This window comes from Mesoplodon bidens (genome assembly GCF_964165515.1).
Source record: "Mesoplodon bidens genome assembly, chromosome: 10".
Lineage (NCBI taxonomy): Eukaryota > Metazoa > Chordata > Mammalia > Artiodactyla > Ziphiidae > Mesoplodon > Mesoplodon bidens.
Window position 1 is genome coordinate 41236617 of NC_138172.1, and position 25431 is coordinate 41262047.

The 25431-nt window shown below is 58.4% G+C and overlaps 1 protein-coding gene across 2 annotated transcripts; it reads left to right on the top strand.

Annotated features, from left to right (window-relative positions):
- Window positions 1–18053: 18053 nt before the first annotated feature.
- Window positions 18054–23488, top strand: MYL3 (myosin light chain 3; the record flags this gene model as incomplete). Of its 2 annotated transcripts, XM_081246647.1 has the most annotated exons (7): window positions 18054–18194; window positions 20442–20469; window positions 20609–20758; window positions 21577–21750; window positions 22859–22936; window positions 23279–23321; window positions 23417–23488. In XM_081246647.1, the coding sequence occupies 6 exons, from the start codon at window positions 18054–18056 to the stop codon at window positions 23305–23307; spliced, it is 600 nt and encodes a 199-aa protein (XP_081102773.1). In that variant the 3' UTR covers window positions 23308–23321; window positions 23417–23488. The 2 variants fall into 2 exon arrangements, with proteins under 2 accessions (XP_081102773.1, XP_081102772.1); XM_081246646.1 differs by having other exon boundaries at window positions 23279–23448.
- Between the last annotated feature and the right edge of the window lie 1943 nt (window positions 23489–25431).

Sequence of the window (25431 nt, forward strand, 5' to 3'; positions counted from 1 at the left end):
CTTGGGATTCCCCCCTTGCCGGCCTGGCCTCCAGCGCCCCCCGCCCGGCCGCCTCTCGGAGCCGCCGCCCGCCGCGCGCGTGCCTCGCCTCGGCGTCTGCCGCTCCCCCTCCCCCCCCGCCGCGGCCCGGGCGCCTCTTCCCTCCCCCGCGCCCTCCCTGGGCCTCTCCCGCCCCCGCCCCCCCTCCGTCTTCTCCGACGCGGGTGTGTGGAGCGGCAGAGCGGAGCCCGCCGCACCCTGCCCCAGGACATTTCTCTAGAGGCCGCGGCCCGGGGTCGCCCAGCAGCGGGATGTGAGTGTGGAGGGGACGGGGCCCGGGGAGCTCTGACATCGGGGCCCGGGAACGTGGCCCGAGCCGCTCCCGCCGCTTCATTTTCCTCTCCGGGAAGGCACAGACGTTATTTTTTCTGATCGTCCGGCCCCGGCCGGTGAATAGGGGCCCTCAGCCGCGAAGCAGGCCCTCTTCACTTGGAGGTACCCCGCGCGCCCCCGGCCGCAGCGCTGTCTGTGCGCCCGCGGGACTCCCGCTCAGGCTGGACCGGGATCCCCGGAGAGGCTGCTCTGCCGCCAGCCCCAGAGCCTGGCTCCGCCACCGCCCTCCTGCCCGCCCCGCCCTCGCCTGGACCCCCAGCCTCAGGAATCTCCCGAGTGGGTCGGTCTGCTGTGCCCCAGACCCGCCCCCGTCCCTGCCCGCGTCTCTGGGCTCACGTCCCTCTCTCTCCCTCCCCAGTCTCTCCCGGGTCCGGGTCTCTCCGAGTCCCTACCCATCCAGACGCCGGCCCGGCCTCTCTAGCTCCGCCCCTGACTCCACCCCGGGCGGCTAGAGGCCGCAAGACCAAGGGCTCAGCCGGCACCCCCACCGTAGGGTTCCGCCTCCCTCTCCCACTCCTTCACACCCCCCAAAGCTCTTGGCCGGCTCTGGCCCACTGGAGACCCTCAACTTGGGAAAAGGGCGGGAGGAGACTTTGGGGGCAGAGGCCAGATGGGGGCGGGGTTTATGTGCTCCCGCCCAGGGGGGCATGCAGGAGTGCTCAGAGGAGGGGACCTCGGACCCCAAGCCTATGACCTCTAAGTATCAGGTGGGGAAGCTGAGGCGCAGGGAGGACCTGGGGATGCCTGGAGCAAAGGGCTTTAAGGATGGTCAGGAGGAAGCTAATGCGACTGTCAGGGCCCTAGGAAATATCCGGGCTAAGTGGCAACCCCAGCTCTCCCACTTACCAATTGTGTATCCTGGACACGACGACTCTCCTGCTGTCTGAGCCTCAGTTTCCTCATCTGTAAAATGGGGAGCTGACCAGCTGATTCAAAGGGCACTTTTAACTTTACTGTTTCAGTGCCTCCGAGGGTGGGTATCTCTCTGGGTTTCTGAGAGACCCATGGACTCTGGGGGCTCCCCAGGCTCAGCCTGTGGAAATTGAGCTCCTCAGAGCCCTCGAACCGGCCCCCTGTCTCAGGGATGACCCCTCTCTTCAAAGTGAATGAGTGCCCAAGCCCAAGCCCTAAGGCCACTGGAGTCCAACTGCAGCCAACTTTCCTGGCAACCTACCCCCTCCTCCTGCTCAAACCCACCCATCTCCCAGACTGTACCCACAAGGGTCTTCTCCATACATTTCTATGGCCATACTCTCTTCCATGCCCCACTACCCTCAAGTTTCTTGTCCTGGTGTTTAGACTGCTGTCTGAGGCAGTTTCCTCCAAAGGTGACTCTCCCCAACAGGCACTGTTGACTAGACTCCTGGTCTTTCTGTGTTCACTGCGCTGCCTTTGCCTTTGTAGTTTCCTCAGCCAGGATCATACTTCTTTGCCTGGTGTAAAGGACATCCCTCTCTCCTTGTGTCTCCATCTCTTCCATTATTGGAGGAGGGGTGGCTGTGGTTTGGGGACTGCTCCCTATGGTGTGTAGGCTCTTTGGGAACAGGGACAGAGGCTCAGGTGCCCAGAGCAGCCACCTAAAGAACACTCATGGTTCTTCAAAGAAGCTTTATGTCTCTGTTTCTAAGCAATTCGATTCCAAGCTTTATGATTTGATGACCCACACCCCTTGATGATAGGAAAAGAACATTCGTGGAGGGATTGGAGGTCCTGAGAGGTGAAACTAGGAGTTGATGGAGGAAGTCCTTCTCAGATCTGACACCAGCAAGCTTGAGATTGAGGAACAAACAATACCCTGTGCTTGGGAGGACAAGGGTGGGCTGTGGATAGGGCTGCACAGAGGGATCATGGGCTCTGGGCCCCTTAAGGGTGTTTCCCTAGCCATAATTCATGTGCCTCACTCCAGAGTCTCCTGCTGGACATTCCACCACTGTGGGCGGGGCCCCTGACCCCCTAAATCACCCCCAGGCCTCTGGTTAAAGTGCCACCATGGGGGTGAGGGTGTCACACATTAACTGGTAGCACCCCAGTGCCTGGCAGAGCACAGCCCACCCTTTTTGACAGGCAAGCCCCAGGGCCCCAGGGTCAGTTTCTGGTCAGTTTCAGGTCAGTTTCAATGGCATTTAGAAAGTTCTGGTTGGGGGTGGGGAGTGGGAGTAAGTCCCTGTGGGGACTCCCCTCTTTGATCCCCAGGCTGGGGCCTAGGAGGAGGAGCCAAGGCTGTCACTGGAGCTCAGAACTGGAGCAGGGGCTGCACTCTGGTTCAGCAGCCCTAGGCTGACAGGCCTCTGCTGCCGCCACGGCCACCATGAGTAGGGCTCTGGCCAAGGTACACAGACCCTGGGGCCTGGGTGGGCACCAGACTCAAACAGGAAAAACAGAGGCTCTCTGAGACCTGCAGCCTGGCCTCACTCCCTCAGAAAATCCCTTGCCCGAGCCTGGAAGCTATCTGGTAAAATTAGCCCATAGACCCCGACCCTTCGTTCCCTCAACCCTAGCCCCAAAGTCAGCCTGAATCCCAATCTCAGCCCTGATCCCAGAGTTAGCTTTACCCCCAGCTGAGTCCTTTCCTTGCCTGATCTCTAACCCCTGGTTAAACCCTGACCCCAGGCTGAGCCCCCACCAAGATTCAATCCCAGACCTCTTTCCAGGTTCCCAAGCCGCTCTGGAAGCTTTTCAAGGCAAGGGGCTGGTAGGGGAGGGGATGGCCAGGCCATAAGTGAACCTAGGTGCCACTTTTACAGCCATTTCAGCTGCTCATAAACACCCCCCACCCGGATGAGTCACTGGAGGCTCCCAGGCAGCTGGTCAAACAGCCCCCTCCCCTTGCAGCAGGAAGCCTGGCTTTCTCACTTCTCAGGAAGGTGAATGGCGGGAAGCTGGGGACACAGGGGGCCAGACTGCCCTGTCCCAGGCAGGGAGCACTCCCAGGACAGGCAGCTGGGAGTGTGGGATTCCTGTCCCTTCTGATCACATGGTCACAGGACCCTGCTGCGGTAGCACCAGATCCATAGATATCTCCTAGTGGGCATACGTTGTCTGCCCTACAGGCACAGGTACACACACACTAACCCAACTGGGTGCCCCAGCCTCACCCCTTCCAGCTACACTCAGGTCTCAGGGCTCCCCTGAACCCCACTCACCTGGAGCCCACAGGATGTTCCAAATGGGGCCTAGAGCCACAGAGTAGACTCAAATTGGCCATGGGGAGGCTGTGGATAGCCCTGAGCAGCTTCTGTGGTTCAGGCCTAAGCAAGGATGTTGCTGTTCGGGACAGGAAAAGGCCTGAGTCAGAGCTTTCACTTGAAGAGAAAAATTAATTATTTTTTACCAAACCCTGCACCAGCCTAGGACTTTGTCCCAGACCCCTGGTCAGGAAGCAGAGGCAGGTCCAAGTGTACCAGTGTTCAGGTGCCCTGGGCTGGGCCCTCCCCGCCACTGACCATGGGCTTGCCTGCCAGGTGCCCATGCCCGTTCAGTCCCTCACGTGTGTGTATACCTTAGTGGTCCTCTCCTTGCCCTGCCAAGACTTTCTCTGATTAGCTCTCCTTCTCTCTGTTCCTGTGTCCCTGCCTGCCCCTTCCAGCCTTTTCCACATCTCAGAAATTTCAGGCCACCACGAGGTATGAGCACAGCCCCTATGAGTGACTTCATCCAAGTTTTGGGCACCTGGAGCAATCAGATGGTGGATGAGGGTAGTTCAAACCCAGGTCACAAGCAGGAAAACTGAGGCTGAGAAGGCTTCCCCTCCAAGCACTGAGCACCCAGGGTCCCCCAGCTAGGAGCAATGGGGACCCTTGTCCACCCAGCCCTTGTCCTGATCCCTGCAGAGCCCTAGCCACCCTCTCTCTATCAGACTCTTTACTTACTGGAACATGGGCTCCTGGTGTTTAACCAGCCAGGAAGCCCTGACTGGCTGCCCCCCTACCCCGGTTCCCCCCAGGCTCAGGGCCTGCTTATGTAGTTAGAGGTCACAGAGGCAGGGGATTGTAGACAGGATGACCTCTCTCTGTGGTTCTGCAGAATGAGCTGTAGCAGAACCAGTGCTGGACCTGGACGCTGAGGGTGAGGACGTGGACAGATGGTGAGGAAGAGACCGTGCAAGATCCTGGAACCTCACCTCAGGGCCCGGAGATCCTAGTTGGAGGCTGCCTTTCTGTCAGAGCCCAGTCTGAGCTGGTTTGAGTCTGGAAGTCCCAGGCTCAGCCTGATGAGGTGTAATGATTCACGTGGCAGCTGCCTCTCCACACATTCCAGCCACAGCCCCCAGTGCTTAGCCTGTGAGGTGGCTGGCCTGGAACCACCCAGTGGCTGGGGCATGTTCCTAGGGCCCCCGCACTCAGGGGCGACCTCTCCCCAGGCCTCCCAGGCTCCTGGGGAGGGTAGCACTCTTTATAGTTTCCAAAGTACTTTCTAGTTCACAAGCTGGAAAGAGGGGCAGGGAACTTGCCAATACCTGGCCTTCAGGTAGGGAAAATGAGGCTTAGAGAGTAGACTGGGCTGGCCAGGGCCATATAGGGAGACTATGACAAATAGCACTTAACAGGGCTCCTGCCCCTGGCCTGGGCTACTCCCAAGTGTCTGGCTCCAAGAGGTATCCCAGGGCATGTAGGACCCATTCTGTGACCAGGGCCAATGGAGGGGGGGCAGACTTCAGCTTTACAGGTCAGTGGGCAGCTGTGTCCAAGGGGGAAGACCTCCTTTGCCCTCTGTAAAGCTTCCCACTGCCCTGAGCCTCCCCCCACGGAGCCTCTCCCTCCTCTGAGCCCACAAACGCCCCCTGCCCTTCCCGCTGCTCCCATCCTCACTGGCCAGAGAAGCAAGAGGCTGGGGCTCAGTGCCTGTTCTGTCCTGACCTGTGGATCCCCTTCTTATTCATGGCCTCAGTTTCCCAGTCTGTCATTAACAGATGGGCAGTTCAAGGCTTGAAGGGGCCCCATAAAGTGCCCAAGCACTCGGGTCTTGGATGCAGACCCGTGACTCTGAAAACCTGAGGTCCCGTCTCCCCCGCAACCTTGGGGGCTGCCCGTGCAGGCCAGGCTGTGCTCCTCCTGTGGGCCCCAGCCCAGGGCTCTGAGGGGCGAGTCTAGCCCTCAGCTCAGGGACAGGAAGTCGTATTTTCGCCCTGGGTCCTGAGGAAGGAGTCAGGGGGAGAATGGCAGCTCAGACCCAGTCATGTTTACCCGGGCCCGGCCCCCTCTGAGCTCAACAGGCCCATTCATTAGGAGCCCCATAAACCCTTCGGGGCTCCCTGAGGTTCAGAACGCCTGGGCGCCAGGCCTGGCTGCTGCCCCCAGACGTGCGGGGGGCCATGGGCAGCAGGTGGGGCACAAGTGAGGCAGAACTGGGGATGACCATGGGGAACTCAGACATGCCTTAGCTTCCCAGTCTTTGCATTGGAGTAATGGTTGCTGCCTATGCATACTGTGGAGCAGTCGGGAAAATCAAAGGAGTCTTCATGGCTGTGTTCCCTCAGACCAGGCTCCTGAGAGCATGTCCTCAAAACGTATGGCCTTCAAGGCAAACCTGAGACTGCAGTGGCCCAAACCAGAGCGGAATTCCTTGTGAAGACCCTACACCTGGCCTTGGGTTGTCCACAAGCCACACCCTGGCAAGGTGGGCATGGGTGTGCAGCCCTCTGGGGTGGGGGGAATCCCTTGCCCTCTCCAGCGCTCCCTTCCTCATCTGTTTAAAGGCAGATCTTCATCAGAAGTGGAAACATGGGGACTGGATGGGCTGTTGAGAGATGAGGCCCTAGGGTCTGCTCACCCCCAGATCAGGAGGGGATGACTCATATCAGGGGCCCCTCCACACAGTCCTCCAACTGTGCTTAATCAGGTGGGGTAAGGTGTTGTCCTGTGGTCCCTCAAAATGGAAGGGATGCAGCAGCATTTGGTGAAAAGAGCTGTGGGTTGGGGCTCTGAATCCTACCCAGCTCCTGTGTGACCTTGGAATAATCCCTTCTTCACCCTGGGCTTATGCTGACCGGGGTTAGAGGGGACGCAATCCAAAACTCCTCTCAGCCCCTGGGGTTCCCATGTTGGGCAGAGAGGGAGAGGGTAGGAGCAAGACCTCCCACCCCAGACCCCTTTCAGCAGCGCCCCCAAGTGCCCGGGGCAACCTGGCCAACCGCTCAGGGACCCTGGCTGGGGGCAAGAGCAGAGCCTCCTTTCCCAGACACCTTCCAGGTGGGGTGTGACTTCCCACTCCAGTGGTTGTAAAATCCCCTAAAGCCTGGTGAGTCTCTAGTGGTGGTGAGGAGGGGGTCTGTGCCTTGGAATACCACCTCCCATGTGTGTTTGACACGTGTTTCCGCCTCTCCCGGCATGGGCTCCTGCTGCTGCTATTTATAACCTTTAAGAGCTCCTGCCGACTGCAAAGTTTTCTTAAACTCAAAATATCACCGAGGTCCTGGGCACGCTTTCCAGAGGCCGGATGGGCCCTGCGGTTTGAAGGGACGAGGGGGCCAGGAAGGAGGAGGCAGTGGGAAGGGGGTTAGCTCAGACACTGGGTCTTGCCTGGGGGAGACCTTGGGTGGGGACCCTTAGTTCTTGACACTGGGTCCTGCTTGGCCTGGAGGGACCATCTATGTGGGTGGTCCTTATTCAGACTGGGCCATCTGGGGACTGCTGGGCCATCTCTCTGGGCCTCAGTTTCCTCTCACCCTGAATGCCTCAGGGCACGCTAGCTGAGCTAAGCAATGAACTGGCAATGACACTGGGAACATCTCGGGCTGGGACCAGGGCTGTGTCTGCCTGGCTGTCCGACACCCGGCACAGAGCCTGGCCCAGAGGCGCCATGGACGTGGCTGAACTGGCCAGAAGGGGAAGTACTTTGGGGAAGTTTATAAAACTGTGTGGGAGAACGATGTTCAGAGAGGGACAATGGCATGCTAGAGGTCACCCAGCTCATCCAGACCAGGTCTCCAGCCCTTCCCAACACCCAGGGCCCTCTCAGGCTGTGGAAGAGGCTGAAGGGCCCCAGATGGAGACAGGTGAGTTGCCACCTTGGAGGAGGTTCCAGGGTGACAGAAGAACGGCTATGCATATCTCAGAGGCCTCCCCGGGCTGGAGGGGGCACTGGTCACCAGCTGGGCCCAGTAAGGATAAGAGGCAGCTCAAAGTCACACACCCAGCTCCTACCTGCCCTGGGCCACTGCTCCATCTCCAGGGCCCCTCTGCCTCCTCAGAAGTGAATGAAAACCTCAAGCCCCGTTTCCCAGGTGGGAAGCAGAAGCCCCAGCCACTATGGACTCAGTCATGCTCTCTCCATAGGGAGACTGGTGGTTTAGCCTCCCCCCACCTCCACTGCACCCCTTTCCTTCCCTGCCTTCCGGAGCTGGTGTGGGCGTGCAGAGGCAGGGAACAGGAGTGCTGACTCTGGGCCAACTAGCATACGCCGCCCCTCTGCAACACCCTTCGCCCCACAGCCGGCTCTGGAAGCCATTCCTGGCCCAGGGAGCAGAGCTGGGTCCCTGACGGAAGAGTGGCCACCTCCGCCCCTCCCACTTAGTGCTCCACATATATTTTCCAATTTAAGCTTGATCACAGAGGGCTATTTGGGGGCGGACGGGGGCAAAGACGTGATGACCTAGCAGAGACAGGAGAGGGATGAGAGAGAAAGAAAAGTGTTCTGGAAGGTCAGACCTGATGGAGCCACTCCTTTGCTCAGACGCCTTCCTGTGACCCCCCTGGATCAGATCACTCACTCCCCAAACACTTGAGAACTTATTGTGTGCGGGGCTGGGCTCAGAGACTTGGAGGCTCCACTTCTGGGAGCCACTTCCCTGCAGGCACCACTGCCCTGGGGTTCCCATTGCCTGAACCCTGGTGAGTCTCTACCCCTGCTTCTCACTGTCTGACTTGCCCTCCCCTTCTTGGCTTAGGGGGGTGGGTCTCATATACCCTTCAAATGTCCCCTTTTCTCCTAGGTCTTCCTGGATCTGCTTCTGAGCCCCCAGCAGAGTAAGACCTCGGATTCTTGATTCTTGACTCTCTCTTGATGGACTGCGAGCCCTGAGGGCAGGGACTGGGTCATCTCTGTGGTCCTGCTGAGTCTTTCATGGTAGAAAAAAAAGCATCATCTTGTCCAACGTCTCTGCAGGAGGGGAGAATTAGTGGCTGGAGCTTTGGACTTCAAATACTCTCTCTGCCCCTTGCCCCTCTTATCTCTCAGTTGCTATGGAGACAGCCTTCCTCTTCTGAGCCTCAGTTTCCCCAAGAGGAGGGAGGGAATCCCAGGATCTCAGAAAGACCCTCCTCTGGCCTCTGGCCAAGTCTCTTGTCATGCATTGTTAGAAACTTCTTCTCCAGGGAGCCTTAGGATATTAAACCTGATGGATTGGAAAGTTGTTAGCAAATCAGGGAGCAGCCCAAGGGTCAAGCTGGCAGGACTGGAGCCCAACTCCTAGATGGGAGACTGAAGTTTGTGAGGCCTGGGGCTGCAGGGAGGGCCTGACCCCAGTGCTCCAGCCCAGGCCAGCCCATCTGAACCTGTGGCCTCTGTTCTCAGTGGGATGATGGGTTTGGGGGGACCCCAGGGCCAGGCAGGGGGGGTGTGAAGGTGGTGAGGGCTCTTGACTGATGCAGTCAATGGTTCCTCTTCGTGGTTCCTGACCCAAAACTGCATCTACAGTGATTATAGGTCAGGCAGGGGACCCCAAACTGCATCTACAGTGATTATAGGTCAGGCAGGGAGCTGCAGGCAGGCTAGGTGGGGGATGCGCTGGGGGAGGGGCCTGCTACACCTACCAGAGAGGTTCCTGCTTATCCCCTCAGACCAGGACTCCTGAAGGCAGGGCCCCTCTTCAGTGGGGTGGGGCTTGCAGTCAGGCAAGGCTCCCAGGGGACACAGGAATCCCCCAGTCCCTCCTCTATTATCTGTAGCCTTGGATGAGCCCTGTATTCATGCGGAATTCCAGCCGATTGTTCCCTTGTTGACTTGACTCTAAGCTCCAGCAAAGAAGCTCCAGCCTTCTCCGAGGCACTGAGACCTGGGCAGGGGGCAAAGGTTGGTGCAAGTGGGGGAAGGAGGAGACTCAGGTCCGAAGATGCCCCAAACTGACTGTGCTGGGGGGACTGTGTGTCTGCTGAGCTGACCTAAGACCCCACTCCATTGTACAGGTGTGAACACTGAGGTGTCCAGAGGGCAAGAGTCTCTAGGAGTCAGTGATGGGACCAGGACCAGAACTGGGTCCCCTGCTGGCCCCGATAACCAATCCCAGGAGCAGCACCTGGATTTGCTTTGGATGGGACATGGTGCTTTGATGTCGCCTAGCACTCCATCCATCTCCTCAAAACAGCCTCTCCATCCAGCTAAGCTGCAGGTTTCTCAGACACCGAGTCTCTGACCATTAGCCCTGGCTCCAGAACCTAATGAGGCCCCCTGGAGCAGAGGGTCTCAAGTCCAGATCTTGCAGAGAGCAGGGTGTCTGGTATCATCCCTTTCTGTCTGCTGCAGGCCCGACAATTGGAGGTCCCTGGGCTGGTTTGAGGGGTCACTGCACATTCCTGGGCATCTATGAATCTGAATCTGCTGTGGACCCCCTCCAGTTCTCCAGCACAGCGTGATGGGGCCCTACCTGTCCCCCAGCCATCCCCTTTGGCCTCCTGCTGCCTGCTCTGGGGTCCAACATCTGGGAAAGGAATGGGTCGGGAGCCTTCCAGAGAGTCCTTTCCCACGAGAGCCGAGCTCTGACCCCAGTCCTTATCTGGCCTGGGTGTTCCAAGAACAACACAGATGCTAAGGCTTGCAAGCCCCAAACTTGGGGACGCTGACCTCCCCAGGCCCAGCTGCTCTGCTCTGGCCTCTATTTCCTTCTGTGAGCAGGGTGGGGGTGGGGATGGCCCTCCAGGGGGTTTGGAGAGGAGGCAGTGGAAAGGTTCCAAAATACTGGACACACACGTTCAAACTCACACACACACGTGCACTCACACTGCCACCTACCCTCACCTCACCAGGCAGGCCTGCCACGGTTCCCTGATTTCTATTGCTCTCAGCCTCTCTCCTTCTTCCCAGCACTCCTAATTCCCACCCAGAGCTCTTCCTATACCGTGAGCTTGAAGGTGTGATGCGTTAGGGGTATGTGTATGCAGAGGCATGTGAATGTGTGTACGTACGCACACAAAGGGAATGTGTGGGCAAAGTGCACGTGCACCTGTGTATGAAGGTATGTGCGCACAAATGCATCTATAAAGTGTGAGGGTTTGTGTTTAAAGATGTGTGCATAGGAGTGTGCCTGCTCTGGGTCCAGGCACCTGTGGGTGGGGTTCCTGAGTGACTGTGAGTGCGTGAGTATGTATGTGTGCGTGGGTGCACATGCATACTTCAGTGTGGTTCCTGTTGGCCCCCGTATTGGCAGAAAGGGACCAGGTGATGTGAGGGGTGTCCAGGGACCAGTAGGTATCTTCAGACAGACACAGACACACACCGGGGGTGGGTTAGCCTGACTGGGGTATCCTGTGAGTGAGTGTGTGTGTGTGTGTGTGAGTGTGCATGTGTGTGTTGTACTTTAGACATGAATACACTGGGTGGGCGGGCAGATATATAAATATCCACACAGGCAGGTACGGCAATTGACCCTAACTATTCCTAGCTGGGGGCTTGGGCCATTTGCAATGCAGCTCCACACCCTGAGCCACAGAGGGTGTTTGTGTGGCCACTGGAGGCAAGGACATAGCTGGTGCTCGGTGGGGTGGGCTGGGGACAACTCTGGGTCTGTGGGGCCACCACAGCTAGGTGTGGCCTGCAAGGGGACAGGGAGGGAGGCTCTCCCAGCTACCATTCCCTCTTCTGCTGTCATCACTACCGTCACCTCCTGCCTTCACTTCCACCACCGCCATCTCGGTCCCCTGCACTGCCTTCTTTCCTGTCACTGTCTCCTTGTCATAGCTGCCCATCCTACCCTCCCTTCCTGCATCCCAGTCTGGTGCCCCCTTCTGGTCCACCTTGGGCTGCTTGAGGGTGAGTGAGAGGAAAGAATGAATCTGCCTTCGACCCGGCTTGCAGCTGGGACTGGGGGCCAGAGGGCTGTGTGCACACGCATTATCTGTAGGCTCTGGGAAGCTCCATCCTGCCCTGGGCGCTCCCTTTGTCTCTGGTCCTCCTCAACAACCCTCCCTCCCCTCTTTCTGAGTCTGTCCCCACCTCTGTCTCTGTCTTGGTCTCTGTGTGTCGGTCTCTGCCGTAGTTGGGGTCCCTGTCTCCAGTTTCTCCGTGATGGCCCAGGGGAGCTGGTTCCTCCTCCCAGCCAGCACAAACTGTTTGCCTGAGACAGTCGGTCCATCCAGTCAAACAACCACCCAATTCAGACTCCTCGTCTGACTGACAGGGTTTTTTTTCCTCTGCTAAATTTACTTGCATTTTTGACTGAATTGGCCATTCAACAGAGGTTGTGTCCACATGCCCCTACCCCACCCCACGCCAACAGATGAACAAGCTCCCAGATGGACACGCACACAGAGCCAGGAGTGCCCAGGCGTGCTCCTACACACATATGGTCACAGCCTCGTGTGACACACGCCCACAGGATCACACATGTGTTCCCATCCTCCTGCCCACAGTGATGCATCTGAGCACACACAGACTGCACACGTCTACCCGCTCACACACACGTTCATACCTCATGCTGTGGGAACAGAGTCTGAACACCCTCAGACCTATTCTGGGGAAATCTTGGGGAGATGGAGATCTGGGCAGAGCCCCCACCCAGCAGCCTGGGGCAGCCACAGCCCCTCTCCTCTGAGGCCAGCTCATCCTCCTTCCTCTGCCTTCAGCCTCTAGGTGGGGTTTCTGGTCATCTCAGGCCGCTGCTGAACCCCTGCAAGCCTCAGTAGCAGCTCCCAGACCCTGATCCTAAAAGGGGACTCTTTTTTTTCTTCCAAGGACAATAAATATTTGCTCTTTGGGAAACTGCTGGTGGGAGAGTACAGGGTTTGGCCCAACGGCGGGGAATGTCCAGGGCAGTTCAGAGAGGCCGCAGGCCATGCTGGGGGAGGGGCTGGGCCCCTCTAGAAGCTACACCAGCAGGCAGAACCGGGAAGCCAGGGCTAGGGCTGCACCTCACTCCCTTACCTTGGACCCCGGCTTCCGGCCTTTGTTTTCTCCATCCCTTTGCATAGCATGTTGGCACACCCTCCTCCTATCCCTCGCATCTCAGACCCCTCTGCCCCATACCTCGCCCTTTGGGAGCCTTTTTCCCACTCCCATTCATCTTGTCAGCACCCCCCTCCCCTTTCTCATGCACTCAGACTTTCAATCTACCTCCTTAGACCAGCCATTGAGGGCAGGGATGATGACCCCCAGGCCAGGCTCCTGAGAGCAGAGCACGCCCCTCAGATTGGGCCCCTGAAGTCAAGGCTGTGCCCTCCTTCCATAAGGGCACAAGCCTGGCCAACAGTGTCCCCCACCCTGTCCCCCATGAGACACTGGTCCCTGGAGGCTCCTGCCTACCCACCCCTCCCTCATCCTCAATTGGGCTCCCAAATATAGCGGCCGTGGCCACAGCCGGCCAGAACACCACAGCCCCAAGCGTCAGTCCTGGGCCGGGATCAGAGGGGCAGGAGCTGATTATAGGTCCCTGGGCCAAACCCAGGGCTTGTCTGCCAGCCCGCTGGGCCCTGCCACCCCCACCCCCAGAACCACAAGGTTGGAGCATCTGGTCCCCGTCAGCACAGTGGGCAGAAGGAGGGGCCTGAGGGGTGTGTTTGGCCTGCTGAGGACAGAGTTGTCTGTGTGTGGCATGGGGGTGGCCAGGACGGGCTCATCACTGCTCAGGGGCAGTGACTGTCTTTCGAACTCAGGATCACTTTGCCCCACCCATGACCATTGTACAGATGGGGAAACTGAGGACAAAAGGAGTCAGAACCGGCCTGGGTCACAAGAGCATATGAAGTCTCCTGCCTCCCCCTTGGCCACTCCTTCCCATCTTTCAAGGCCTGGGACTGTGCCTCCGGGAAGCAGGCCACATCCTGTTGGTGGCAGAGCAGCCCTGCTGGGAAGTCCTCCTTGGAGTCAGACTTTCACCCAAGGCTCCAGGGACTTGGGATTGTGCAGAAATGCCTCTCCTTCTCTGGGTCCTCGTGGCTGCCTCGTGCCACCTCTATCCAGAGTTGCTGGGCAGCTCCTGCCCCTCTTGGGGCTTCAGTCCCCTCATCTGAGCAGTTGGGCAGGAACTAGTGGCCTTGTGTAGGGTCTGTACTTATGGGTGTGTAGTGGTGAGTCCACATCTATGTGAATACACGCTTGTGCCCTGGTGGGTGAGCTGCAGCCCGTGGGCCTGCCCGTGCCCAGATGGGGTCCCCAGGACCTGCTGCACAGCAACATTTGACCTACTTCTAAGGCTCTGGGTCTGGCCCAGGCCACGTTCTTGACTACTCCGGGAAATTTGGGCCTGCGTCCCAGCCCAAAGGCTTTGGGCAGGAGGGGCAGTCCTGGGCGGGCCAGGGCAGTCTGCGGAGCCTGCGGCCAGGGGGACAAGGGCACGTGGGGAGCCTGACCCTCCTTCCCTGACTTTGGTTCCTGGGCCCAGGGGATAGCCAGGCCTCACCTATCCATCCCTCTCCTCACTCCCCACCATTCCCTCCATATGGCCACCATATTCTGAGTTCCCCAAATTGGCTCTGACGGGATGAGGGACATTCCTCATACCCCTCTGAACACTAGCAGGAAGGTCTGCCAAGCATTCACCCCTGCTGTTAGCCAAGAGCTAACCCCTCCCCTGCTCCACCCTTGTCTACACAGGGCAGGAGGCAGTGCCTGTTTGGAAAACCAGCAGCCCCTGTCCTGGGTCCAGGGTCTGGGGTCTAGGTTTGGGTTTACGGGCCTGGAGTCTGGGTTTAGAGTCCTGGGTTCTGGGCCCTGGGTCTTGAGTCCTGGATCTGGATTCTGGGCTTAGAGTCTTGGGTCCTGGGCCTGCTGTCTAGGGTTTGGGGTCTGGGTTGAAGGTCTGGCTTTGGCATCCTAGGTTTTGGAGTCTGGGTCCCCAGAGTGGAATCTGGTCCTGGGCTCTGAGTTCCAGGATCTAAGTTTGGGGTTCGGATTCTGAGGCCTGAGTCTGTGGTCTGCGTTTGGCGTTCCAGGTTCCAGATTTGCAGTCTGGGATCTGGGATGGGATCCTGGTTTCTGGGGTTTGGGTTCAGGATCCAAAGACCAGTTCCTATCCCTTTTACGCCCCCTGCTGGCTGGTCATCATGGTCAAGTCACTGCCTATACCATCCGGTCGTCCCTACCACTTCAGGCTCTTGAGAGGAGTCTTAGCAACGGATGGGGAGTGGCATGAAGAGCAGGCCTGCGTGGAGGGAGGCGGCAGGTGGGCTGAGGGGCAGCAATGGCTGCATTGCTGTCTGGGGTGCCCCCGGCAGACACAAGTACTGTCAGTCAATTCGCAAATCTCCCCTTGCCTTACTCCAGAGATGGGGTTCGGCAAAGCGTTCCAGTCCCCCTGTGACAGGTGGGTAAATTGAGATGTTTGGGACATTTGCTCATCTGACATTTATGGAGTGCCTACTGTGTACCAGGCTCTGTTCTAGACCCTACGGATATACAGCCATGGAAGACCAAAAACTCCTCCTATGCCAGCTGATATTCATGGGAGGGGGGACACACATAAGAGACAAGATAACAGGGAAACAGCTCATTTTAGGGTGTGCAGGGATGGGGAGTCCAGCTGAGAGGCAGGGCAGAGGGAGCAGGTCCAGGGTAGTCTGAGGAGGCTTCTTGTAGGAGGTGACATCTCACTGAGACCCAGAGGTGACAAGGAACAAGCCATGGCCAGGGTCCTAGACAAGGGCACCAGAGGGAGGAAAGCCTGTGCAAAGGCATGGGGGCTGGAAAGAACAAAGAAGGAGGCCAGTGTGGCCAGGGGTCTCCTGCCTCTGTTCATGGGCTCCTCAGAAGTCAGGGCCCAACAGTTTCCTCAGGTGGGGGAGGGGGAGGTAAGGTGGCTGCCCCCAGAGAGGGCTCTGGGATGTGCTGTCTGCATCAGACTGGGCCACAACTCAGACACTGGAGCTGGGGGAGTCAAAGAAGAGGGATCCAGACCCCTGTCTCTCCCCCCAGGCTCTGCCAGCATCTTGTCTGCTGGGCTGTCATTCCTAAGGGGCATGGAGCCCAGGTTGGGACCTGGGAGAGAGAGGTGAGTGCCAAGCCTTGTGTGGCTCGTCTTTGCTACCCAGTGCCTGCCTCTCCCTGTCACTAAGTCCCCTCTCCTGTTCACCTGCCTGCCCACCTGCCCACCCCTTAATTTCCTCCTGTCCTCGACAGGCATGTTGCTGGCAGTCAAGGGGGGTGATCCCTGCAGAGTCCCTGCTAGGGTCTGGGCATTTGTTATGGGTTGAGAGTGGCCCTGTGGGGTGAGCCTAGGGCACTGCTGCTCCGAGGAGCCAGAGCTTGGACAGTCAAAGGCCCATCTGAGCCCTGGGGAGGGAATGGAGGATGGCTCTGTACACGGCATCCCCACTATAGGACCATATCTGCCCCTGTGCTCGAGGGAAGAGGACCAAGACAGCCCCTCACCAAGCAGAGGAAGGTGGCTCTGTGTGGCTCTAGCAGGCTGCATGAGTCTGCAAACCTGGGAACCAAGCCTCAGGAGGCCCGCGTCACTCATCTACTCCTGTTCCCACTGATGCTGAGTGGTTTCCAAGGGAGGGCAATTGTGTGTGGATGCACCAGTGAGATCGGGACTCTGGGCACCCCTGCGGATGTCCAAGGCTCTGGGCCTCATTTTCCCCCACGATGAGTGAAAGGGGATTGGGTGGTGTCCTGTTGGCTGTGCCTGTGGCTGCTGGGAGCCCTCGAGGGTGTCCAGAGTCAGTTGTCCTTAGGGTCAGCAGGTGTGGGTGATGGGGCCACCCAGAGGTCTGTCTCTGTGTGTCCCCCTCTGTCTGTCTTCTCCTCTTGTGGTATTTCTGGCTGGTCTCTGAGGACCCTCCTCCACCCCTTTCTTTCTTAATACTCTTGCCAAACATCTGGAAGAAAAGTGAAAAACTTGCCTCTCCCCCAGCGCCGGATGTTGTCAGATTTCCAGATGTGGGGTGTTCTGCCCTCCAGATGAGGAGAGGAATGTCTTGTGTTCCAGCTAGGAGGGGACCCAGCCCTATCCCTGGACTCACCATGAGGCTGAGTGACAGGATGAGAGGGACCTGGGCTCAGCAGGGGGACGCTGGGGGCAGCCAGGTAGAGGCCCAAGTGAATCTTCCCCTCAGGCTCCACCCCCAGTGACTCCCTATACCTGGGAAATCCCCGGGGGCCAGGAGGGGGGCAGGCAATGCCTCTGAAGTTTCTATCAAAGGCTCCAGGCATTTAAAAATAACAGGGAACACCTCCTTTCCACCCCCCGGCACAGACACTGGGCAAGGAATGGAGGCCAATGTGTTTGCAAGATGTCCCCACTCTCCGAGTTCTGTGCCTGGAAGGGCCTTATGCCACCTCAGCCTTCCCTCCTCCCCCCAACTCCTGAAATGGTAGAACAGCCAGGCTGCCCTCTGTCACTGCCATCTGGGGTGGCATTGTGGGTAGGAACTGGGGGGGGGGCGTACCCTAGACTGGGCACCCGGGAGGCAAACCTCTTCCAGTGCCCTGGGGTCCTTCAGAGAGGCAGACCCTCTCAGGACCCCACCAAAAGTGTCAGCAGAGGGCAACATGGGGCAGTGGAAACAGCTTCCTGGAGGAGGGTGCAGTGCGGCCAAGCCTTGAATGCTCCAAGCAGAGGGGCAAGGGCAGAGGGTACAGTGCGTGCAAGGATCTGGCGGGAGCAGGCCCTGGGGTGTGTGGGGAAAGTGGGTTGCGGGGAGCTGTGGAAGAGGGGCAATAGGAAGTGAGGGTGAAACCAAGAAACCGACCTCAGGGTTGGGCAGGTGCTGATGCGGGAGGCTGTGGAGGCTGCTTGGCTGTTGAACTAGGCTGGGTGACCGCCCTCGAGGGAGCAGACCCCATCCTATTGCCATTTAGGGTGTTCCCAGAGATGGGCTGCAGCTGCCTGCGAGCCATGACCAGACACTCACGCAGGCACGATAAACACCCAGACACAAACACACAGAAGCAACGCCCGCGGGCCGGGGTGGGTCATCCCCCACATGGACACAGACCCTCCTACCATAGATACACAGAGACCCCCTCTGCATACAAACACCCAGCCAAACGGAGACAACACACATGGACACACGCAGACCTCCCTCTCCCCCTCCGTGTAGACACACGGGCACAGACACATGGAATTCGATGCACAGATGGGAAATTTAACTCAAGGGGTGCCCAGTCCTCCTGCCTCCAACACAACACACAACACATGCTCGGTGCAACCTTCTGCACCCTTTCAGTTTATTGACCTGCTGAGGGGAAAGCAGGGCCCCTGCGTGTGTGCGTGTGCTTTTGAGGGTGTGTGTGTGGGCTGAGCACTGACCTCTGTCCTCCCCTCCCCCGCTCTCTCCCCAACAGGTGATTGGGAGGAATGGAGAGCCCTCCCTCTCCCCCACCCATTCCTGAGCCTGAACAATGCCCCCCCAGGCCCCAAAATAGCCCCTGAGCCTAGCCAATGTCCTTTTATGGCCCTGTCCCCATTGTGCCCTGCAGGGGTGGGGCTGGGGTCATGAGGTGTCCAGACAGGATAAAAGCCGGTTACGGGAGGCTCACCTACCCGGCTCTCTGCTTCCTTCTCTCCACGTCCCTCTCTGCTTACAACCTCCATGCCTCCCAGAAAGCCAGATCCCAAGAAGGATGATGCCAAGGCAGCCGCCAAGGCAGCTCCAGCTCCCGCACCTGCACCCGCACCTGCACCTGCACCAGAGCCCCCCAAGGAACCTGAGTTCGATGTCTCCAAGGTCAAGGTGGGTGTGGGTGGGAGCTGGGTTTCGGTGGGAAGGTCAGGGTAGGTAAGTGAATCCCAGAGTGGATCTACCCCGTGGAAGACCAGGCTCCAGAAAATGAGTACTGAACTGAAGTTGGAAGCTTCAGGCATCAGGAGGGCTGCAGCAGGAGGGATGGTGGTCAGACATCAGGCAGGACTACCCCAGTGCTGCTGAAGGGACTATCTTTTTGGTGGTTGGAAACTGACTCTCCCTTGTCCTTTTCCCTGGACCTCACATCCTTGGGGAATCCTGGACCTGCCTGTGCCCCTCACCCCCGCAGCCAGGCAGGGACCTTTCTTGTTCAGCTGTGGGGTCTTAAGTCCATACCAAGTTCTCCAGGGTGGACAGGGTGGGGAGTAAAGGGAAGCAGGGCTCCTGCCCAGGCTGGGTCACACTCACCCCTGCCAAGGTCCCTGAGCCCCAGAGCTGGTGGGGCCTCAGCTTTGAGCTGGCGATACTGAGCCAGTCTGGGTAGGTCATGGAGGAAGCTGGTCTTGGAACTGTGACCAGTGGCCCCAGGAGCCCTTCCCCGGCTTGGCTTGAAAGCCTTTCTCAGAGTCTAAACCTGGAGAACGAGCCATGACTCCCACCTGCGGCATCTGCATAGTGGCACGTACCCGTGTCCTGCCCGTTGCCTTTTCTTGGCTGGCCACTGGCCACTGCTGCCCTGGCTGCTGGCTGAGGGGCCCCATGGAGCTCTCCCAGCCCTTCACGGTCCCCAGCAAGACCTGCAGCCCATCTGCACAGATCCATCTCCATTCCTGAGCCCTTCCTGGAGGCACCTACCTTGTCCCTCAATACATGGGTTCAAATCCCAACTCTGCTCCATTCCCATCACTGCTCTAAGGCTTAGTTTCCTCAGCTGTAAAATGGGACAATAAGTCCTCCTCACAGGCTGATGGGAACCACTCATGGCAAGTGCTCCCAGGAGTTGACTCTGACTCCTGACCATCCCCAGACCCCAGGTTTGTGTCCCACAGGCCCCCTGGTGAGGGTCAGACAACCCTAGGGCCCAAGGTGGCATTGTGTGGTCTCACCGGATCTGAGGCTGCACCGACTCCCCTCCGAGCAGAGGAACTAGTGAGGCCTCTCCTGTACCCCCTGCAGAAAGCTGTGCCAGGGGCCCAGGGCCCGTAATCTCAGCAGGCTTCTTGGTGGAGAGAGCTCTCGGGGGTGGGGGGTGGGGCAGGAACAACAACTTGGTCTTCCCAGCACAGGGTTAAGCCAGAGGGTTGGGAGGGACGACCCAGCAGGGTGGCAGGGGCGGGATCCCCCTCTGCACTGGTGTGCACTACGGAGGTTGGTGGAGGGGACTCCAAGGGAGCAGCAGTGGGAGAGGCGCCAGTCAAGTCCCCCTCCCCCAAGCTCCTTTTCCTTGTGCGACCTTGACCTTGGGGCGAGTGACTGCAGTGATAAAAATAGACCTGGTATCCAAGTGAGGAGGGGGAAACCGGGTCCCAGGAGGCCTCCTGACCTCAGGTGGCCCTGATGTGGCCTCAGCAAACACTCAACCGCTGGGCCCTGGCCCCCTGCTGTGCCACGCTGGGGGAGCTGCCCTGTGCTTATGGATGGGACTGTGTAAGACTCAGGCGTAGGCAGGGCCACGTGAGTGAAAGTGCCCAGCCTTGAGGGCTCTGTGGGGGGCAGACACATGCAAACAGATGCACACACAGGTGTGTGAACGCACATGCACACCGCACACACACTCCCTCCTGCAAATATGTTCTCATGGTGACAGGGCTCTCCGGCCTGCCCCCTCGCCTTTCCTCCTCCCACCCCCACCCTGGTGAGATGAGGCCTCCCATCTCACTTATGTGGACAGTCCTGCCCACTGGGCCCCAGGCCTGGCAGAGCTGGCAAAGCCAGTCTGTGCTTCAGGCACGTCTGTCCAGGACCAGGGGCCTCAGGTAAGGCCCACCCTGGGCTGGGGATTCAGGGCACCAGGCCTCCCTCCTCACCACTTCCCCTGATGAGGCCTACCTGGTGTCAGGGTCTGGGCACATGCAGACCCAAGGTCCTCAGGTGGGATGGGGGGAGGGGTAAGGAGGCAGGAGGGAGTCAAGGTGGACTGCAGGAGGTCCTGGGCAGTGGAAGCTGGAATCCTGGAATGTGGACGGGTTGGGGCAGTTGAGGGGTTGAGGCCTGGTCTGGACACGGAGGGACCAGGAGGACGCCTGGCCCCATCCTCTGAACCAGACACTCAGAATCTTTGGGGGTCCCTTTCAGATCGAGTTTACACCGGAGCAGATTGAAGGTGAGTGGGGGTTTTGAGCCAGGGGCTGCAGGGTTGGGGCCCGGGTCCCCCAGGCTGAGAGTCCTCCCCTGCAGTGTGGGGCGAGTCGGGGGGGGGGCTGACTCTAGAAGTGTCCGCAGCTCACACTCTCTCCCGGCAGAGTTCAAGGAAGCCTTCACGCTGTACGACCGCACACCCAAGTGTGAGATGAAGATCACGTATGGGCAGTGTGGGGATGTCCTGCGGGCGCTGGGCCAGAACCCTACACAGGCCGAGGTGCTCCGAGTCCTAGGGAAGCCAAAGCAGGAAGGTTGGTACGCCCAGCCTGAGATGTCCCCATTAGTGCCAGTCCCGGGGGAGACCACCAGGGTGGGCTGCCATCGCTGGTGGGACAACATGGGAACTCCTCTGCTGTGCATTCTCCTAACATCCTCCCATTGTCTGGAGGAGGACCTGGAGGCCAGTCTCAGGTGATGCTGACAAGGTGACGAGCAGTGATGGTTCCTATACCATCTGGCCCCATGCCTATTTGCCAGGCCTCCTGGTCGGAGGGGACTGACAACAGCGCAAACTAGCTTCAGTGGCAGGTGTGAGGGCAGGCCAGGGTGTGCCTGGCCTCAGCATCCCATATGCTCTCCCTGTCCTTCCTGGCCTCCTGGGCATCCCTCTGTGGGGCAGGGCCAGCTTCCCTCACCACCACGGCCAGAGAGGGTTGCCTGCTTTTCCCCAAGGAGCAGTGAGGCCCAAGCCCTCGCCACAGGTACAGAAGTCCCAGAGAAGGTCTCTGATCGGCCCAGCTGCTCTCGACCAATCACAGGTGTGGGGAGAGCCGGGTTGATAAGAAAAATAGAGAGACGCTAGCAAGAACTGTTCCCCCAAAGAAGAGCAGAGGTGCTAGTCAGAGCCCCCTGTCGTGCCACTGTCCTTGTGAACAGCAAAGGACAATGTAAATAATGCATTTCTCAGTTGACTGTAAAGTGCCTTGTGACAGTGGAGTGCTCTGTAAATGACAAACTGGTGTAGAGTGCATTGGGAGCTGGGTGAGGGCAATAGCTCCTCATTGCCAGACACAGGGGAGGGATGCCCATCTGCCCCTCAGAGCCTGATGCTTGGGCCATCTTTCCCCAGAGCTTAACTCCAAGATGATGGACTTTGACACGTTCCTGCCCATGCTCCAGCACATCTCCAAGAACAAGGACACGGGCACCTACGAGGACTTTGTGGAGGGGTTGCGGGTCTTCGACAAGGAGGGCAACGGCACGGTCATGGGCGCCGAGCTCCGCCACGTGCTGGCCACGCTGGGTGAGGGCAGCCTCCTCCCCACCCCACTCTCTCCTTCCTGGGGCATCCGGGAGAAAGCACTCTGTCACCCACCGGGCCTGTTTCTCACTTGTGAAATGGAGGGTGATGCAGTCACGGTGTCTCCACGGCAGGCGACAGAAATGTGGGGAATTTAGAAATTTAGGTGGGGAATAAAGAAAGCCAGCTGGTGCAGCTCACAGAACTGGAGGGGAACAGGAACAGCTCTGGGGACAGGGTGGGGCACGGCGGTACATCCAGGGGGATCAATCCAGTCTTTGTGTTCATTGCCTCAAGGTCAAATTCCAGAGCCAAGGAGGTACTGTGCCTGCCTCTTGGGCATCTTGACCCCCGCTGTCAGGTGCCTGGCTGGCAGGAGCGTTCCTTTCTCAAAGAGAAGTTTTCCTACAGCAAAGGTTCACTGAGCACCAATTGTGTCTGCGCAAAGTGAACTTTTCCTGCACCAGACATTTACTGAGTGCCTACTGTGTGCTCAGCCCTGTGCTGGTCTCTGGGGTTGTGTGTGTGTGTGTGTGTGTGTGTGTGTGTGTGTGACTGAGGGCTAAGAGATGTGAGGGAAACTGCAGTGGGCATTCCAGTGGGGGAACCAACACAACACATACAAAAGCACAGAGGCGGGAAAGTGCCAGACTTGTCTGGGGAACAGTGGTGGTGTCTCTTGTTCCCCCCCATGGTCATCTCCTAAAGTCCCCAGCTCTATCTTATGCGTCTTTCTTCTAGCCTTGAAGGGCTGCCCCGAGGGACTGCTTCCAGGGAGATGGGGGACCTGGCCTACTCCTGATGGAGGGAGTCCTGCCAGCCTATTGAGGACAGGGGACAGTGTGTGCTGGTGACCTGAACAACAAGATGGCACTGTTACGGACAGAGCCCAGGCTCGGAGGGAGTGCCAAGCCTGCACCCCAGGCCTTGCCCTTTTTGACTTGTCACTGATTCTTCTGGTTTTAGAAATAAGGGTGACAGCCCAGACCTTGTGTGTACCAATATGAGGTGTGGGAATACTGGAGAGGCACATCCACCATCCAGAGGGGCTAAGGGGGCCCCCCACCCTTCACACCTCAACAATGCTGACTCAGCTTTCCACTCCTGCCAGGTGAGAGGCTGACAGAAGATGAGGTGGAGAAGTTGATGGCTGGGCAAGAGGACTCCAATGGCTGCATCAACTACAAAGGTAAACTCAGGGGCTTCCCTGGTGGCGCAGTGGTTGAGAGTCTGCCTGCCGATGCAGGGGACGCGGGTTCGTGCCCCAGTCCGGGAAGATCCCACATGTCACAGAGCGGCTAGGCCCGTGAGTCGTGGCCGCTGAGCCTGCACGTCCGGAGCCTGTGCTCCGCAACGGGAGAGGCCACAACAGTGAGAGGCCTGCGTACCGCAAAAAAAAAAAAAAAAAAAAAAAAGGTAAACTCAGCAGGGCAGGGAGTCTGCTGGCGGGAGTGGGGCATTAGGATCCTAGGTCCCCACCTTTGGCTACCCAGGGCCGAAGCCCTGCTGCTCACCCTTTCCTTCTTTTCAGCATTTGTCAAGCACATCATGTCCAGCTGAACCTCTTGCCCCAGGTGAGACCTCCCACCCTCCCTTCCAAACCTGCTACCACCTTTGCCACCTCTGCTGATTTCAGCCCTACTGTCCCCCTCCTGCCTCTGTCATCCAGATCCCCTGTTGCCACCTCCCCAACTCCACCAATTCCAGTTCTCAGCTGACGTCCCGCAGCCTTGCTTGCCCCCCTCCACTGTAACGTGTGACCGCCTTTGCTCTCAGGGAGCCCAGGGGAGGCCGTGCTAGGGACAGCTCATCTTTCACTCGAGTTGCTGACACCAGTGGCCTGGAGTTTGTGGGACGGACGGGAGCGCATCGAGACTCCTGCACAGGCTCTGTCTGCACAGCTCCGCGGGGCTGTCATCTCTCCCCATCAGGCTGCACTTGCCTGTGACTGCATCTCTGTCCCCACCCCTTGGGCCTCATGAATAAATGGCTTCTTTCCTTCTTTCTTTCCTCCCTCCTCTCTTCCTTGCTTCCTTCCTCCCTTCTTTCTCTTCTTCCTTCCTTCCTTCCTTCCTCCCTCCCTCCCTTCGTTCGTTCGTTCGTTCCTTCCCTCCTTCCTTCCTTCCCTCCCTCCTTCCTTCCCTCCCTCCTTCCTTCTGTCTTCTCTGTGGCTCTTTGGTTGACTTTTATAAAAATCTATGAGCCACACACGGTGAGCCCTGGACAAAACGAGAGGAATCACTTTGAAATCTTGCCTCCTTGCTCACCACATCAAAACTGTCCCATCTGCTGTGCCAAACCCTCCGAGCCTGCCCACCAGGACACTGGGCTGAGCTGGACGAGGACTGGGTGCCCCGCCCCACTTCTGGAGACAGTAGCCATGCTCTGGCCTCTAACACAGGGTTGCCACTCGGTGCCTGAGAGCACTGTCGGAGCTGTCTCACTCCACAACCAGCAATCAGGGAACTGCAGGGCACTGGCCCAGAGCCACCCATGTCACAGGTGGGGAAACTGAGGCCCACAGCAGAGAATGGCTTTGCCTGACACTGTCCCCAGGCTGTCAGAGCCGAAGAGGCCTTAGATCCCTGCCTGACTCCGGTCTCTCTGCCTGTGTTGTGGCTCTAGGCCAGAGGGCGAGAATCCGGGGTCCACCAGTGGTTTCTCAGCCCTGGGCTTCTCAGCAGAAGACAAGTGCACAACCCCTGCAATGAAAGGAGGAGATGCACACACCCTTGCAGATGCCAGCCCCACTGTCACACCCTGTTCCGGGGCCAGGCCCTCCCCTCCTTTCGGAGCTCAGTGGGGAGGGTGAGGGGAGGCTTCCTGGAGGAGGTCATCCACTCCGGTTTGAAGGGGAGGAAGAGCAATGCCCTGTAGAGAGTCTTGGGGGCCCTAGAGATAAGGGTTGTGGAGAGATCAAGGGCCCAGAGTGTGGAGCGGGCCACACAGGGTAGGAAATAGCTTGCAGGCCAGGAGGACTCAGGAGGTCAGGGCAGCCCCACTAGGGCGCGTTTGGATGTGAATGCATCTGCTTGTGAGATAAGTGTGTGGGTGTGTGAGAGCGGGTTCGAGGCTTGCACGGATCAGGCTGCCTCAGGGTGTTTGTGGTGCGGCGAGCATGGCAGGACTGTGAGTGTGAGAGTATGTGCGCGTATGTGTGGGAGGAGTGGCGGCAGTGTATGTGAGAGTCTGTGAGGGGCTGTGAGTGTGCATGGAGGAGTCTGTTTCCCTTCCTTTCATCCTTTCAGCATTTATGGAGCACCTACTGTGTGCCAGACTCTTTAGGCCCTGGGAACACTGCAGTGGAGGAAGCAGCCAAACCCTTCACCCCTGTGGCACTCATACAAAGCTGACAAATCACCAAAGCCATAAAGTGTGTCAACCCGTGATAAAGGCTGGGGAGGGACCCAAAGTAGGGGAGGGGCTGTGCAGTCTGTGTTTGTGTGTGTGTGTGTGTGTGTGTGTGTTGGGAGGCAAATGACATGTTAAGTAATGAGGTCAGTGAGTATCTGAGAAGGCAATGGCTGGGCAAAAATTGAAAAGAGGAGAGATAATAACCTGAATATATAAAGGGTTCCTACAACAACAACAAAATGAACAACCCAATTCAAAAATGGGCAAAGGACTTGAATAGACATTTCTTTAAAGAAGATAGACAAATGGCCAATAAGCATGTGAAAGTTG